At 29.3% G+C, this 18557-nt stretch overlaps 1 protein-coding gene across 1 annotated transcript in view; it reads left to right on the top strand.

Moving 5' to 3' along the window:
• Positions 1-563: 563 nt before the first annotated feature.
• Positions 564-18557, top strand: part of LOC107448262 (nose resistant to fluoxetine protein 6) — a 100763-nt gene continuing 82769 nt past the window's right edge. The window contains exon 1 of the mRNA XM_043052372.2: positions 564-1321. Coding sequence (XP_042908306.2) covers positions 1024-1321 — 298 coding nt within the window. The 5' untranslated portion in view covers positions 564-1023. The remainder of the gene's footprint in view (positions 1322-18557) is intronic.

Raw genomic sequence — 18557 nt, 5'->3', positions numbered from 1 at the left:
TATATATATATATATATACTTTTTTTTCCGGTTTCTTGTTACTTTTATATTTATTATTATTTTCTTCCCCTCCTTTCATTGTTCTGTAATTTTTCCCTTGTTTTCTCTACATTTTGATATACATATATATAGCATCGTGAAAAGTTGAATATTACACTATAACATCCAAATAAAAATATAGATATACAGATTATTAATAGAATTTTGACAAAACAATTTAATTATAATGGAATTAAAGCTCGATGCAATCTTATCATTTATGAATGATTTTATCCCATACTCCTATCCATTACATTGTTTAATTTAATAAAGTCATAAGATTAAATCACAAAGTTTATTTATTCTTTTTCAAATTAGCGAAAATTATGCAGAAAACGTTACGTTGTTTTGTATGATGTAAAATCTCACGGGATCAAAAAACAAAACAAAAAACAGAGTAATAATGCTTGTTAGTTCCGACCTCTAATCGGTGAACTTAAACTCATCAATTCAGAAAACAGGATAACCCGAAGGAAAGAGAAGTTAAACGAAGTTCAGCAAGGTAAAAATGATTCAGTTTTTTCCCCTTCTTTTTTTCACTCTCCCTTCTTGGCCTTGGAAAGCAAAACGTCTTGCTGATAAGGTAAAGAAGTGAAAGACGCAAATGACGAAAAAAAAAATAATAATAGAAAGGAAAGCGAAGAGACTAACAGATTCACTCATACGAACAGGTATTAACCCTTTGGCATCTTTGTCCTCAGCATCTTTTCTCTTCAGCTTGCTCTTGAAATTCATCTCTTGTCTTGAGATCATTTCTCCTCGGAGAACTTCCATTTTTTTTGGAATTGTATTTTTTTGATGTGTAAAAAAATAAATACTAATAGACAGGTGAAAAAATTATTTTACTATATTTTGTTTATTAAAAACTGATTTCTGAAAGAAATTTTGAATAGGTTGTTGAGCTACCTTTCAGATGTGAACTTAAGAGTATTTCGCAGTTTGGATTTCAACTGTTGATTTCTTTAGCTTGAATTAATCATTAAAATGGGCAAGTGGAGCATTCATGGAACATTTTTGTTGGTGGTGATGTTTGTAGGGTGCCTTCCATGCCATTCATTGGATATTGATCCTGAAGAAATTCCAAAAGAAAGCGAGCTTCACGCCAGGCAGTTTTGGATGCAGGCAGACAAAGATTTAAAAACCGCTGTAAGCAAAATCATTCGCAAGGCTATGCCAGTTGTTATGAAAGAAATTTACAAAAAAGACATTTCAACGACATGCTTGTCAACTCTTCTACAGTTTACTTCAGCTCTCAAACAATCCAAGAAATGGGCATATTTAAGTAAGTTTTTATTTATTTTCCTCAAAAATTAAATTTTACGGCTAATTATAAAACATGTCTTTGTTAACATGTCTTCTAATTTAACAATATGAATACTTGAATTGATTGAAGAGATTTAATACTGATTGAACTTAATTAATTTATTTAATTAATTAATAACCATTCTTATTTAGATACTTTTCAAGAGATCTTCACACTTATTAATTAAAAGAGAATGTTGTTCACGTTGAATGAAATATGTATTTGTTGAAATTTTCTCGTTATTTCTGTGTCAGTGATTTATTTAACAACTTAAAACAATGTCTTGGAAAAATTTAGAGTGTTTCCGCCCCATTGTTTTATTTCAAAATGCGCGAAAAATTATTACTGAATCATTTGTATGCTTTTTAAGAAAATGAGTAAAATATAAGTTGACGCTTAGATTAATATGGATAACTTTTAAATATTAACTACTAAGATTAATATTAACCTAAAGTTTTCAGAATTTAAAATTAACAAAAAAGAGCAAATTACGTTGGTCATTGTTTTTGTTGTATACGTTTGTATATTTTTAAGATTGGCTAAGACTACCAAGTGACAAATGTCTCGGACTGTGAACAGTTCGAAATCGCGGAAGAACTTTAACATTCACAAACGAATAATTTACATGAGCTGAAACCTTTCTGTCGCTGCAAATTTTAGGATGCTAAAGTTGGACAGACAGGACATTAGCAACTGCCACTGTAAATCGAGAATTCTATAAGGTATATTTGCCTTCCATCTGACAGGTATATTTAGCATCTATGTTCCAGAGATGCCAACCTGCTGTGCTTTGTAAAAAAAAAATATTTTCTTGTGGTAAGAAAATTTAGGTTTTTTTTTTCTTCATTTCTAAGTAATTTTTATACCATTACATATCAAAAATTCAAACCATCATGATATTTTTTCCAATGACTTCCTATTGAAGAAAACCCCTCCCAGCAACCGGATGAACATCTGCACCAAATGCGGAAAAGGTCAAATAAGGAAACACGAAAAAATATCAAAACATAAAATTCAACCCAAACAAATAAGTAGATTAAAATGTATTCAAAATATTAGTGTGAGGCTCTTGTTTAGAGAGCTCTTTTTGACAATACAACCTCATATTGCAGTCAGAGTGCAATAAAGACGATGCTATAAATCATTTAACTTTTAGAGTTGTAAGTTAAATAAGAAAAAAACAAATTTTTTATCGAAAAAACAATCATCTCAAATAAAGTAACTTCTTCTCACCTTCTAATTTTTATGATATAATATTAAATGCAAATTTAAACAAAAAACATAATTGTTTCTTTTATTTATTGGAACTTTTTTTTTACACATATTTATATCAGTTTGGATCATTTTTATAGCCGCTAAATTTTATTTATCGATTCGTCTTTTCATGACGCCAACAGAAGTGCCATTACCGCACCAAGAAAAGGACATTGACTGAAATTAAAATCGTTTGCGAAAAATCATGTTCCTTCGATAGCAATTTTGAAGTCAATGAATTTAACCTGTAAGAACATCCAACCTCCATCTTCAACCATTTTACTGTGGAAGGGAGAGTGGTTGTTCCCGACAGGTTTCACTGTATTAATAAAATTGAAAAGAAAATACTAAAATGTAATTTACGGTTAAAAACAAAAATTGAAATTGAATTATTTAGTCAAAAGAGATTACATTCAAAAATGGCAATTAATGAATGGCACAAAGTTCCAAATATATTCGAAAACATAATCAGACATTCGCTTTTAAGGTCATATGTTAAATTCCTTTTGAATACATAATATTTTCTTATTTTTAATTTATAATGTTCTAGAAAACGAAATAGTTCTCTCTTTTACCTAGAATAATTTTTTTGCATTACAGTGGAACAATTTTATTCTGTAATTAGTCACACCAGTTGTAAGATTACACTCGCACAATGGTAAAACAAAAGAACATAATAAGATTTTAATTCAAAATTTGAGTAAAATATGACTGAAATTGGCCTTACAGAAAATTGAAAGACTTCAAATACGATGTAGAACTGAAGATTTTATTTATAAGAAACATTTTACCCAGAAAGTTATTCTTTCTAAATGCCAACAGAATAATAATTTAAAAAAAAAAACGTTTTTTATAAATTAACCGTGATTGGATTAGCGATTTTGAAAAGAATTGCTTTTTTTGTAAACTCACTCTATAATACGATTTGAGTTATATTAGTTTACTTGTTAATATTTAGCAACGGCAAATACATCAAATGATGAAATTTATATTACGAATTATGCTAATAATCTTCATTAAAGTTAATCTAAACATTGAAACCGCTTACGATTTTTTTTACACCCAGCTTGAAGCTTTTGACATGAACTATGTTAATTCCTAATTTTCGTAACTGGGCACCTGCGGCTCTTGCGGTACTAGACAAGTCACCAGAATTCTGATTTGAATAAAAGTCGATAATTGAGATAAAGTCATAATTAAAAATAAAATAAAAAATTCCATGGACTGGAAGTTGTAATTTAGCTCACCTACCCAGCTTTTCCTGCTGACGCGACCCGCGGCTAGATTGCTAGGATTATTGCTTTCTTAAGTCCCATAAACTTGCATCTTAAAGTAACATCTGATGTTATTAATAAAGTTCTTGGGTTCTATTTTTTGTTATAGTCGATGTCGCGTATCTGTTTGAAATTTGTCGCTTCAAAATTGAGGGCATCTTTCTAGAATGTAACTTTGATTTTTTTAAAAAAATATAATAGATATTTTCTAGAGGATAGTTTATTGGTCATAAATCTTGATGCGTTAACTATTTGTCTTCGAATTTTATTTTGCGTAGTGTCTATGGTCTTGATTACATTTTTGCCCAGTCAGGTGATGCATAAGTCATTATAGGTTTTATATAAAACATGTATCCGAGCTTCTTGTTATATAACTAATCGTTGATGGTCTATATATTGGAAGATAAAGATTAATTTAAGCGGCTCTAGCTTTTTAAACAGTTTCCATGATTTTGCTTTTAAAAATGTTCCAAGTTAGTTTTTCCTTTACAATAATGCCGAGGTATTTGGCTTGTTTAATTCTCGAGATATCTTCATTAAAAAAAATTGGTATGAAAGATATCGGGCTTCTGGTAGAAGTTTTAATATTAGGAGGTTCGATGAACAATATAATTGACTGATGTAAAATTACATAATAATTAAACTTTTATTTTAAAAGTGACAAAAAAAATTTTACATATACTTTATAATACTAATTTAAAAACTATTACTTGAGGTTAAAAAAAATAGCCGTGTAATGAATGGGAACTACTCCTTTTAAAATAAATCTTTAAAAAAAATATTAAAATTATACAATACATCAGATGAAACATTTCATTTATGAGCGTTTCGTACTTAATTATAATTTGATTTATATACATTTCAATGCAACAAAAAAGATTACATTTAGGGATAATGCAATATATACATATTTAAATTCCGGACATATATATATATATAAGTTCAAAATGAAGAATAAAACAAAGAAAAATAATAGACAAATGAAAAAAAAGGGGGAAAAAATAAGCAAAAAAATAACAAACAACAGTTTAAAAAAAAAAACAATTTTTCTAGAACTATTATTTTTCTTTGTTTTATTCTTCATTTTGAACTTATATATATATACAGCGATGGTTTCAGTACGATTGAAGATGGTTTACCATCGTNCACAATTACATACCTGCCAACTTTTACGCATTTGGCGTAAAATTTTATTTTTATACTTAAAATGGTAGTAAATATATACTATTTTTTATTTTATTAACTTAATTTTTAAATGATTTGATCACCACTATTTTAAAAAAAATTAAGCATATATACTAATATGTGTTACTATCTTGTTTATCAGCTTAATCTTTCTCAAATACAAAGTATTTTTTTGCTTAAAATTGAAATTTTAATTCCATTTTAGTACCACTATCAAAACTCATAATGGAAGGGATTAAAAGTTGGCAGATATGCATTTATATTAAAATTTGATTTTATTGAATAACATGATTAATATGATATTAAATAGCAAATTTCCAACTTTCCACACGTTTTTGAAATATTTCTTTTAATGATAGCTAGGTTAATGTTTTAATAAATAAATTAATTAATTATAAATTTGATTTTATTTTATTTTCTGCACCACTACATAAAATTTATTCAAAAGCACATGAAAAACGTCACTTTGTCATAGGTAGAGAAGCATTTAAAACATTAGTAAAATTACCACAAATTTGAAAGATATAGTTTTAATTGTATACTACTCAATAATATATTTTGCAAAAAGCGTTGTTATTGGCATATACTATATGTACATAACTATTCAATAATAGACATAACTGTTTAAAAATTATGTATTTGCTAGGCTACGAAATTTTCCTCAACTAATGTACATATTCTTCAACTGATACGGAATTTCTGTAGCGTCAGAAAATATTATTCCTTGTGGTATTAAAAATAAATTTAAATGTTTTAATAAATATGAATTAAGAGAATTTTGTTTACCACTAAATATAAATAATTTAAATATATATATAATTTGTCAAATATGCAAATAGTATTAAAAAAATTAATTTTATTAATTCCCAAAACCACTAATTTAACAATTGTTGTATTCTATTGTTATCTGTTTGTGCTGTCATTTAACTTTTCGTGTCCTTTTGTTCATTTAATTCATTACTACTATCGATCTTATCAACTAATTTTAACAACATAGGCCTTTAATTCATCATTTACGGAGGTGGCCTTATAGGCCAGATACTCCGTGTCACCTATTATTAGTTACCTTAGTATAAACAGTCATATTCTGAAGTTCCAATAAAAGTTTTATAAAAATTCTATATTATTTAAAATATCATATGAGCATAAGGCGAATGTATTATTTGATCTTAGCTTCGGTAGTAGTTTTTCTCCCAAGGCTTTTTATTATGAAATGTTTAATTTCTGAACTCTTTCTTTTAAATATTATTAATCTGTTTATTCTTAATTTTCAAACTCCATAAGTTATCAGAGAAAATAATAGCTTTCACATTCGAAGGGAAAATAACTTCTTTAAATATAATTCTTTCTTTCGTTTTGTAGCAATCAATTCATTTGAGATTGACATTCATTGTATTCTTTAACTACAAAGCCGCAGTGAAAACGCAACTCGTAAAAAGTTATGCACGAAGCATCTGGCAACAGCTGATTAATTTGAATATTTAAAGGAAAGCAACATTTCAATCTGTGCAATATTGCTTGAAAATTGGAGAAGGAAGTAGTTGAGCGCATTAATCCCAGCTAGAATCGACTCATAATCTATTTCGTTTTTATTTTGCTTTATTTGACATTGAATTTGCTATTGTCTTGTCGTCATTCTTAAATCGAGCGGATGCCTCATGTCGTTTTTTTCCTACTAAGAACTCAGTTGGGTGTTAGATTTCATCAATCCCTGTTTTTTAGATTTAATGGTCATGACCTTCTTCTGACGTTCAGCATAGTTTTATCGTTTTATGAAATTTCGTTTAAATCGTTTGGAGATAAGCAATCGCTTGACGTCTATGCAGATAATATTTCGGATAATTTGTCAAAATAAATTATTTGACGTTCAGAGTGTTATCAATTTATGAAATTCATCTTAAATCCTTTTTAGATATAGAATCTTCTGACGTCTGTGTAGATAATGTTTCAGATAAATCGTTAGAATAAATTGTAATAAAATTTAATTAAACTCATCAAAGAATCTTGGTTGGTTAAGATAGGAGAATTGGATAATTTGTTAAAATAAATTATTTGACGTTTAGAGTGTTATCGATTTATGAAATTCATCCTAAATCATTTTCAGATATAGAATCTTCTGACGTCTATGTAGATAATGCCTCAGATCAATCGTTAGAATAAATTGTAATAAAATCTAATTAAACTCATCAAAGAATCTTGGTTGGTTAAGATAGGAGAATTGAATATTTTGGATAATTTGTTAAAATAAATTATTTGACGTTCAGAGTGTTATCGATTTATGAAATTCATCTTGAATCATTTTCAGATATAGAATCTTCTGACGTCTATGTAGATAATGCCTCAGATAAATCGCTAGAATAAATTGTAATAAAATCTAATTAAACTCATCAAAGAATCTTGGTTGGTTAAGATAGGAGAATTGAATATTTTGGATAATTTGTTAAAATAAATTATTTGACGTTCAGAGTGTTATCGATTTATGAAATTCATCTTAAATCATTTTCAGATATAGAGTATTAATTTGCATCAAGCATTCAAAATTATTTGCGCATTGAGGAGAATAGGGGGAGTTTTCGAGTACGATTCATAATAATATAAGCGAAGCTTTTTCTCGGAAAATATCTTGAGTTAAATTTGCATCAAGCATTCAAAATTATTTACGTACGGAGGGGAATAGGGGAGTTTTCAAGTACTATTCATAATAACATAAACAAAGCTTTTTGTCGAAAAATATCTTGAGTATTAATTTGCATCAAGCAATCAAAATTATTTGCGTATTGTGGAGAATAGGGGAAGTTTTCAAGTACGATTCATAATAATATAAACGAAGCTTTTTCTCGGAAAATATCTTGAGTATTAATTTGCATCAAGCATTCAAAATTATTCACGTACGGAGGGGAATAGGGAAGTTTTCAAGTACTATTCATAATAACATAAACAAAGCTTTTTGTCGAAAAATATCTTGAGTATTAATTTGCATCAAGCATTCAAAATTATTTGCGTATTGAGGAGAATAGGGGGAGTTTTCAAGTACGATTCATAATAATATAAACGAAGCTTTTTCTCGGAAAATATCTTGAGTATTAATTTGCATCAAGCATTTAAAATTATTTGCGTATTGAGGAGAATAAGGGGAGTTTTCAAGTACTATTCATAATAACATAAACAAAGCTTTTTGTCGAAAAAGAAAAATATCTTGAGTATTAATTTGCATCAAGCATTCAAAATTATTTGCGTATTGAGGAGAATAGGGGGAGTTTTCAAGTACGATTCATAATAATATAAACGAAGCTTTTTCTCGGAAAATATCTTGAGTATTAATTTGCATCAAGCATACAAAATTATTTGCGTACGGAGGGGAATAGGGGAGTTTTCAAGTACTATTCATAATAACATAAGCAAAGCTTTTTGTCGAAAAATATCTTGAGTATTAATTTGCATCAAGCAATCAAAATTATTTACGAACTGAGGAGAATAGGGGAGCTTTCAAGTACTATTCATAATAATATTAACGAAGCTTTTTCTCGGAAAATATCTTGAGTATTAATTTGCATCAAGCATTCGAAATTATTTACATACGGAGGGGAATAAAGGAGTTTTTTGGTATTATTAATAATAACATAACAAAGCTTTATGTCAAAAAATATCTGGAGTATTAATTTTTTCTGAGAAGCATCCTTCTTTTCATATAATTGCTGGACTGATTTACAGAATTTTTTAAAAAAAGTGAGGCTGCCTAACGAGCAGTAGCTTTTCATGGGTCAAAAGAGAAAGGAAGTCTCGTGACTTTGAAATGAAATCTTTGACCTAAAATCTTTGTTACATCGGAAGTTTTTGAACAATGGTAGTTTAAAATATATTTAAATAAGTCAAGTGCAAGGAAAGTAAGAGTAACCTTTCTCTATTCATTAATACGGTTATCGCTGCGTTTGGATGTTATTCGAAACAGTGTTACAAAGTCTGTTTAAAGGCGAGTAAGAACTGTAAAAGGATATGTTATATGCATTTCTAAGAGTTTGTAACATTTAAGGTTCGAAATAAATCGATTAAAATTTTGAAACGTGTTGAAATTTGTTGCAACCATTTGAACTTTTTTCATAAGTTGCCAAACGCAATTCAGAACAAAAAATTTAAAAAAAAAAATTTTTTTTTTGTTTTCCGCGCATGTGCAGTATGAAAGAAATACTTGAAATGCTCATAATTTGAGCAATTTTTTGTGAATTTGTTTCAAATTATAATGTGTTATTTGCGTTTTTAACCAAATATTGCTCTAAAAGTTTTGTTTAATTTAATTGAATGTTTCTCAGTTAAAATAAAAAAACGTGAAGCAAAAAAATAAATTCTTACTCTAATGTTCTTACTCTGAAAAGTTCTCCTCTGAAATCTGTGAAGGAATTGGTTCACAAAATGAGTTTTATCAATAGACAAAAAAAAGTATACTGTATATATTTATCTGAGTTATTACTTTTTGCATTAAAAAAATTAAAAAGCTAAAAATTGACTTAAAATACAAAATTTCCTCTAACGCATTAAATGTATAAATATTTTTAAAATGTTGTGTTAAAATTAAGTATTTCTTTTGTGCCAATCTTTTATTTTCTTTTATTAAATCTTATAAAATAAAATAAAAGACTGGCTAAAATAAAAGACTAAATGGGATTTCTAAAAATCATCGACAATGGAAGTTCTTTGCGAATTTTTAAGAACTTCATGGTATATAACCAAAGCATCATGTGCAACAACGGTGCGTCAGCACTCAACTCCACACGTATGCCCTGAAGAGACATGGATCGGAAAAGTTGACAGACAGGATTGTATTAGTACAATTATGAAGTTTAATATTGCATAGATAATTACCTAAATATCACCATATCTAATTTATTTTATTTCTCTATTAACCATTAGCTTCGCTAAATAATACAGAAGAAAATCTTATGGTACTAAATTTCACATCATACGCATTTAAACGCACGGGTTTCATAAACTATTCATAAAATGAGTAAAATAAAAAAGGAAAGCAATTACCGTCAAAAAGTAATCCTAATTTTTTTCACGATGGAATTTTACCTAAATATCACCATGTCAGATTTAATTTATTTAATAATGAGCCATTATCTCCGTCAAGCAATAAAAAGGAAATCTTATGATTCTAAATTTCGAATTATAAATCACGTGCATTTAAATCTACGTGTTATATAAATAAATGAATAAAATAACTGTAATAAAATAAATTAGGAAGAAATTTCCACTGAATAAGTAATCTTAATCTTTTTCACGATACTTGAATTCACAACAGATTTCCTTGAGAACTTTTAAGAACTGCATGCATATTAACTAAGCATTATGAACTGTGACATTGTATCAGTGGATTAATTATTTCACAATAGAATTTTGCCTAAATATCGCCATATCAGATTTAATTTATTTAATAATGAGCCATTATCTCCGTCGAGCAATAAAAAGGAAATCTTATGATTCTAAATTTCGAATTATAAATCACGTGTATTTAAATCTACGTGTTATGTAAATAAATGAATAAAATAACTGTAATAAAATAAAACAGGAAGAAATTTCCACTGAATAAGTAATCTTAATCTTTTTCACGATACTTGAATTCACAACAGATTTCCTTGAGAACTCTTAAGAACTGCATGCATATTACCAAAGCATTATGTGGTGTGACATAGTGGAATTATGAAGGTTCATCTTTACATGGTATTTTACCTATACATTGCCGATTAATTAATGTAATTATTTATTATTTACTCCGTCAAATGATAAAAAAATTTATGATTCTTAGTTAAATTTCGAATTATAAATCACGTGTATTTAAACCCACGTGCTCTTTAAGCAATTCATAAAATAGATAAAATAAATTTAATTAGAAAGGAAGCAACTTCTTAGTATCTCTAACAATTTACACAATACATGCGCTAACAATGGGAGTTCTTTGATAACTTTTAAGAACTGCATGGCATGTTACCTTAGCATCATGTGTAACGCCATTGTTCCAGTAAAATTATGAGGTTTCTTTTCCCTGTCTGGTTAAACTCAAATATCCATCACAGATAATACCTGCTGCCATCAGAGGTCGTTTGTCTAGGTAATCAAGGCTAGAATGATACGAAATGAAAAGTTAAAAATCACAAGTTTTCATTGCGACCGTCAACCGGGTCATGCTTGCAATCAGCGTGACAAAGATGATGGAGAAAAAAAGGCAACCATTTTCGTGTGATTTATGAAATGTTTAATGTTCCACAAAGCATGTGTTCTTACAGGAAATTTAGCTTTTTCATCTAATAACTGTGATTCTTTATTTTGTTATGTAACAATTCCAATTTACGATAACAATGCTGCAATTATTTATTTATTTTAGCCTTGTTAAGTTATATTATGTCTAACTAATTATTTATTTGAAGAAGGTTTGAATTAAAGAATTCATCTCAAACTGATTGCGATTTTAGTTCGAGTTGTTCGAAGTAGAAAAAGTAAATGTCCCCTAAAGAATTATTAGTTTTTCCCCCTCAGTGGTTGGGATATAAATCATAAAAGGCAATGATCAGCCATTTTCATATTTCATGATATGCTATGTTCACAATTTAATAAGTAAAGAGTTGAGTATTTTCTGAATTATGCTTTTTTGCTAAAACCAAAATAAGTTGCTTACGGTGTTGATGTTGCAGACAGGACAGTTTGGAGTAGTGTAAATGCAAATACGATTGAGATGTTCACTTAAACAGCCATGGTTCACCTGGAGAAATCTGTAAAAGGCCTTTCCAATGCTAGGCTTTAACGCTGTTTTTCGCCAAGGAAAATAAAGAAAAACATAGTTTAAGTGCCTTAGCAATGCGATGATTTTAAAAATTTATCGATAATCCTGCCGTGAGGTATTATCTGCTCTTTAGGACAGACAAATAACTTAAATATTATAAACGTCATTAATTTTTCTAAAAAAATTGCTAATTTTGTGGCATTTTTCCACCTAGAAGAAAATTATGAAAATCACTATTTTATTCTCAGTTTTTGCAAACTTTCATAAGCTCAAAATGCAGTATTGGAGTAATGCAGTATTGGAGTAAGCTTTTAAATACTGAAAAATTAGACCACAAACGCTTTTCATTTTCACAAAACTGAGGCTTTTCTCCACATTGACTCTTTGCTCCATTTTCAAATAAGCGTAGACAGCGCGTAGTGGCTTTAGATGGCTAAAGCCACTAACATTCATGAGTAACAGTTGTAAAATCACAGCAGTTATAAAAATAGCATATTATTCGCAAAAAAGCATAATTTCATATTACGACGGAACTTTCAAAAAACAGCCTTAATTCGGTATGGTGTTCCTTCGTAATATGTTTGGCATGCAGTTTTACAGATTTGCAAGATGTTTTAGAGAATCCTGATTAGAGCACTTTTGGTTTGTTTTTTTGCGAGAAAAAAAATCAGCCTGCTCGTTTCCTAACGTCACACGCTTTACTTTTAAAGTAAACCTCTGAAAGTACCTAGAAATCTGAGAGATGCCATACGACAAAGGGAGTGAAACCGAACTGTAATGTTCTGAGTAGAGGGTGGGTATCAGAAAAGAGGATCACTGGATAGAAGAGTTAGGGCGCGATTCACCAAATCAAGAAAATAATTGATTAGGTTTTTAGTAAACTATTCATTAAATGTTGACTGAATTTGTTTTCGATGCATTTTCATTGATATTTTGTTGTTATGATTTAATTTTGAAGAACAGCTGAAGTAAAACAAGGAAAACTCTTTCTTAACAGGGTAATCGTTTCGGTTAAAAGTAAGAAGGTTAAGAGTAATTGTTTCTTAACACCTTAAGGACCACTTTAGCACGAAAACGGTCTTCAAGGTCATAAAAAGTGGTTCCATTTTGTATTAAGGAAGCGAGAAGTACCTTAGAGTTGATTTCACTTTCAAATTAAAAACCAAACTCACTGGCTTTGGATCTAGATTTATTTAACTATTAAAATATTCTAATTGTAAAAATCCTAATGCAATTTTGTATCTCAATATTACAAGGATTTTTCAAATTTTTCTAAATACGGACGAGCTCTGGCTCTTTTATTGACTGTCCTAAAGATCGCTACACTTAAATCGTTGACAATCGTATGATTTTTGATGGAGTTGATTGAATTTAAATTATTGAATTCGAAATTTAGATAATATGTCTGTTCATCATATTTCGGGGTTAGCCTTTCGAGCTGTTGGATAAACTGTCAAAAAATTCAGCATGTTGTTTCAAATAATTGCGTTATACTAAATAGAAAGGGGAATTTTTTTTTAAGAAAATATGTGTATTATGTTTTTTCCAGATTTATTTATTGTTTATCTTTAACATGCTTGCGTTTTTCAAAATTTCACAAAACATGAAAGAGTTATTTTCATATTTTGAATACCTCATTATACAAAACTGTTGCACACCTTTCCAGAAACCTACTGTTTTCAAAGCCAAGTCGATTTATGACGCCTATTGCACGAACGATGGGGGGTTTAAGATAGCATGTTGCCCAACAAGGCTTTAGATGCTATAAGGAAATGCCAACCAAATCTGTTTCACTTTCTTAAAAGAAATTCTAAGAAATAATAAGTAATGTACTTTAGTCAGATTTATTTTTATATTTACTGTTTTTTTGAGAAATATATGATCAGTTATTTTAATAGAAAAGGTAGTTCTAGAATATTTCCCGAAAGTGTGAAATTTTTAGATAATAAATATTTACATCAAGGATTAATATGTTGTTTTCTTAGAAAGCGCTATAGAAAGAAATATCATAAACATTTTTTTAAACTTTTAACCAATAAATATGTTCTTCAAGGCTAAAAATAATTTGTCAAAAATAATTTGTTTTTTTGAAATGCGCATTTTTTACTGTTTTTAACCCTTTGACGCAGAATTTTCTTTGAACATCTTTTTCATTATTTTCTATTAGTTTTCGTCAAAGTAAGTGCAAAACATTATATTTAGCATTCAATTAATTTATAGTTATGAGCATGAAATTATAAGATAATTATATATATTCTATGAGTATGAAATCATATAATTACAGAGATGCCAACTGCTCCGGACACGTCAAAATAATTTAAAAAACGGTTAATAAATACAACTAAAATTTGCAAATATTTGACTAATTTTGCTTACTTTTTAAAAGGTTCAGTATAACTTGACAATTAATTTTAATTTTTTTTTACAAAAATTGGGCACCTGGGCCACTTAGCGGCCCCTATCCCATACATCTAGAAATTTACAGAAAATTTATAGTAATAACATTTTGAATTTAGCAGTCGATGTGGTAGCTAATAGAAAAACAAGCACTTTGCTTGAGTAAATATAACATTTGAATATCTGATTCATCGAATCTAAGTTGATATATATAAATATAAACATAATTTGACATATATATACATAAGTTGACATAAATAAATAATAACATAAATTGATACATATTTCACTAATTAAATTTCTATATTTTAACTAGCACATATTTAATTGTGACATACATTGAAGTTCATTCGAATACATTGTGGTAACCATAAAAAAAATTAAGCCGTTTGCTTGTGAAATAATAAAACAATGAAATTTAATATGACAAATTGACTTAACACTAGAAATATTGATTGTAGACTTAAATTAAAAATAAAGATAAAACATGATTTGATATGTACAGTAATTGATTTTTGAAAAATGAAAGGCATAATTGATGAATATAGATAAATCATACCTTGATACATGATGAAATAACATATTTGGAGAAAATGCAGTGAATATATTTTATCAGAGAAGTATTGCTCATTAAATACAATAGAATTTTCAAAAGAATTTAACATGCAAAGTTGATATATATGTATGCATAAATTGGTTATATTATCAGAAAATAATTCTTAATGTAATTTAATTTAACTTAAGTAAAAGTCTGATGTGAAAAGTTCAGTGAATTTAACTTGAGAGTCTTGAAAATAAAAGTAGAACTCACTGGGATTGAGATGTTTCCCCGATGATCCCCCGCAGAAGACGGAGCACTTCTTCATTTTTGAGCAATTCCTGTAATTCTTTGATTAATGACACTAATCGATGAGCAAGTTTAGGCGTCGAATATGATGTTGTTCGAGGGCTCCTTCTGCTGGGACGGGTCTCGCACCCAGTATAGTTGGCTGTGTGGCTTTTGTAACAATTACAGCATTTTGGAGGTGTAGTTCTGTCTTTGTTGCATTCATGTGACCTGTGGTTTTCAGCACATTTTACACACCTTGCAGGTGCATTGCAGTGGCTTTGTGTATGTCCATAATTTTGGCAGTTGTAACATTGTATAGGTCCTCGACCTCCTCGAAATCGTTCGATTTTGATCGGGATCTGCTGTATGTTGTTGACTTCGAATATTCTTTGGTGATTCGCCGTTGATGTTAGGATTATGAGAAAAAGTGGAAGGAGCCGACAGGCCTCTCCCATTCTTTTCTTAAACTGCACAATTTTAAAGGTTTCAATACTGTTTTTCTGTAATTCTGTATTGATGGCATCTGTATCAAAGTCCACAGGCAGGCCCCGGACCAAAACCTTAATATATCTGGCTTGCAGTGTTATTTCAGGTTTGCTGGGCGGATCCCGTACTTTGTCGGTATCCTCCTTAGGTTTTGTTGTCGGCAAGATAGTGACGTCATCTGTTGAATTATGTTGGCTAGAAGAAGGACAGCTGTTTGCAGATATGAGTGTAGAATTATCTTCAATTGTTTTGATTGCATTTTGCTTTTTCTTCTTCTTTTTTCTTTTCTTTGCAGGTGGTTCTGTGCTATTGTTAATATTGATGTCCGTGTCTGTTTCTGTATTCGGTGTTGTATTCAGGTTTTCATCTTTATTTTCCATGGTTATGTCTTCAGTGCTTGGATTAATTTCAGTCATTATTGATTCGAGTTGAATGGAGTTTTTATTCATCTCCTTGTTTTCTTCCGCTTGAAAGTTTTTCCTCTTCCACCTGACGTGATAAGCTGCATTTGTCAGTTTTAGGAAGTAGGAGTATTCATAGTCTCCAGAGTAACTTGATCTTATTTGAATGAGCAGTTTGCTAAGTAATTTATCTAAACCAATCAGCTCCTCTGTATCAAACTGAGTGTAAAACTCTACGAGATCGTCAATATGTTCGTGTTCAACTGGTGGAAAGTATTTTTTTGATATCCCACAGGTAGCAATGATTTCTTCTAATGACGTGGATTCTTTGCAATGCGACGGTGAATTACGACCAGAGAGTGAGACCTTTCCACCACGAGCTGTTTTATGATACGGCATGACTTGAAAAAACAAAATGGCGGGCTCAAAATCCAGACATCAAAATGGCCAGTTGTCAGTATTGTCTCTCCCGACTCAGGAACCTGACGAGATCAAAATCTGTATTACTCACCATAACTTGACAATAACAAAATGGTGAATTATATAAGCCTTCGAATCATTCAGAAATAGTGGTGGACAAAAACCTAATAAATTGAATTTATTATCCCTAGAATCACAATTAATAAACTACCACTCGAAAATATTTATTCTCTGTCCGGAGCAAGTTGGCATCTCTGTAATTATGTAATTATATGATAGTTATAGCATGAAGCACCGGCGTCTTTTTCTGCTTTAAAGGTAAAATAATAGTCATGAGACATCATAAAATATTTTTATATGATACGTTATCAAACTCAAATCAAACACCAGTTTATTTATTTGAGCTTTTCAAATCTGAATCAAAGCAAGTCTGAATCAAATGAGATGTCAAGAAAGTGTTTGAATCCTATCTTTGCACTCTAAATTCTTAATCAAAACTTTATAATAAAATCATGAAACATTATATATTTTTGTATGATACATCATCAAGTTATAAATTTAGCACAAATTATAACTTGAGCTCCATTAGCACAAATTATAACTTGACTAGCGTTTTCTAACTCATTTTACAAGGCCAAACAATTTGATATGTAACCAGACATTTATTTGATATGTTATCAGAATACGACCCACACCAGATAATTTCAGTAATGACGCATCCCTCTCCTAAGTACACAAAACAAAATTAAAAACTTCACTTATATATAGAGTGTTCTGTATGTATGCACCTCTTGTTTACTTCATTTGTATTCCTAACACACATCACAATGTTTACAACGCTAAAAGTTCATCGTGAATGGAGAAAAGGCAGCAAGCTGTCTCATGTGCTCAACTTCATATGCATATTTTAGGGTATACTGCATCCTAAACTTTAATAAAATAATTATTTTTTCTTCATATTCTCCTATACTAGAATACTGCTTCAGAAGTTCAACATACCATAGCGATGCACAAAGCATCTCTTTAAAAGCATTTATATTGAGTATTTAAGTTGGACTAATTTGATATTTTATAGAGCTTCCTACAACTTTAATTTTGAAATATCGCTGTGGTTAATTTTAAATCAAATTATCAAAATTTATATTATTGACACGTTGAATGCCGTGGTGCTCACCGGTGACGGCACTGAGTTTGTTTATAGCACCACGGGGGTCACCGGTAATCGGCGAAGCCATGATTATTAGAAACACATAATTCGAGTAAATTTTTAAATTTTTTTATATTATTATCGTTACTAAAATGTTTTGAAGAAATTAATGCATATAGAACACACAAAAATAGTGTTATTTATGTACACAGAGATACCAACTTGCTTCGGACGGCGAATAAATATTTTCAAATGGTAGTTTATTAATTCTGATTCTTGGTTTAATAAATTCAATTTAATAGATTTTTATCCACTACTATTTCTAAACAATTCGTAGGCTTATATAATTCACCACTTTTTTCAGATATGTCATGCTAAACCTTTTAAAAAACTAGCAAAATACGCTAATATTTGAAATTTTTTTATTTAGTTTGTAGTTATTTACCGTTTAGCCAGACGGTCAAGCGATATAAAATTAGCGTGGCATTCAACGTGTTCAAGTTTTACGGTAAATGGAACGTCTAGTTTCTCCACGATAAATACTACGATTGAAATCATTTGAGTTACCAGTTATTTTCTTCTTGAAGTAAGTTCATAGGTTGAGAAAAAAACATTTTACAACAGAAGTGTCTGATAAAAAACAATCTGTCGCATATGGATTCGAAACCTCTAGCAAAAGGAAATTTTTTCTCTTAACGTTGTCTAACCAAAGCGAAGAAAGAATTCGTATTTGTACCTTTAACGCAAATGAAATACCGGTGTCTCTCTTACAAATATTTTTTTGACACTTTAATTACAAGCAAAAATATATAAAGATAGTTTTTTTATTTAAAAAGAAAAGAATTCAATGGTAACTTAAAAAAACCTGTTAGATCATCAGAATTATATTTATATAAAATTTAAAAAAAAAGCAGTTTGAAAAGTTTCTTTTTCAAAGAGTTATGAATGATTGATTATGTAAATAAAAGAAATTTCATTGATGAATAATTATTTCTATTGTATCTAAGTAACTGCAAATAAGTGAAAATATGAAAAATAATTGTTTGGAAG

Source organism: Parasteatoda tepidariorum, chromosome 10, assembly GCF_043381705.1.
Source record: "Parasteatoda tepidariorum isolate YZ-2023 chromosome 10, CAS_Ptep_4.0, whole genome shotgun sequence".
NCBI classification, from domain to species: Eukaryota; Metazoa; Arthropoda; class Arachnida; order Araneae; family Theridiidae; genus Parasteatoda; species Parasteatoda tepidariorum.
This window is presented reverse-complemented; position numbering and strand designations above follow the sequence as displayed.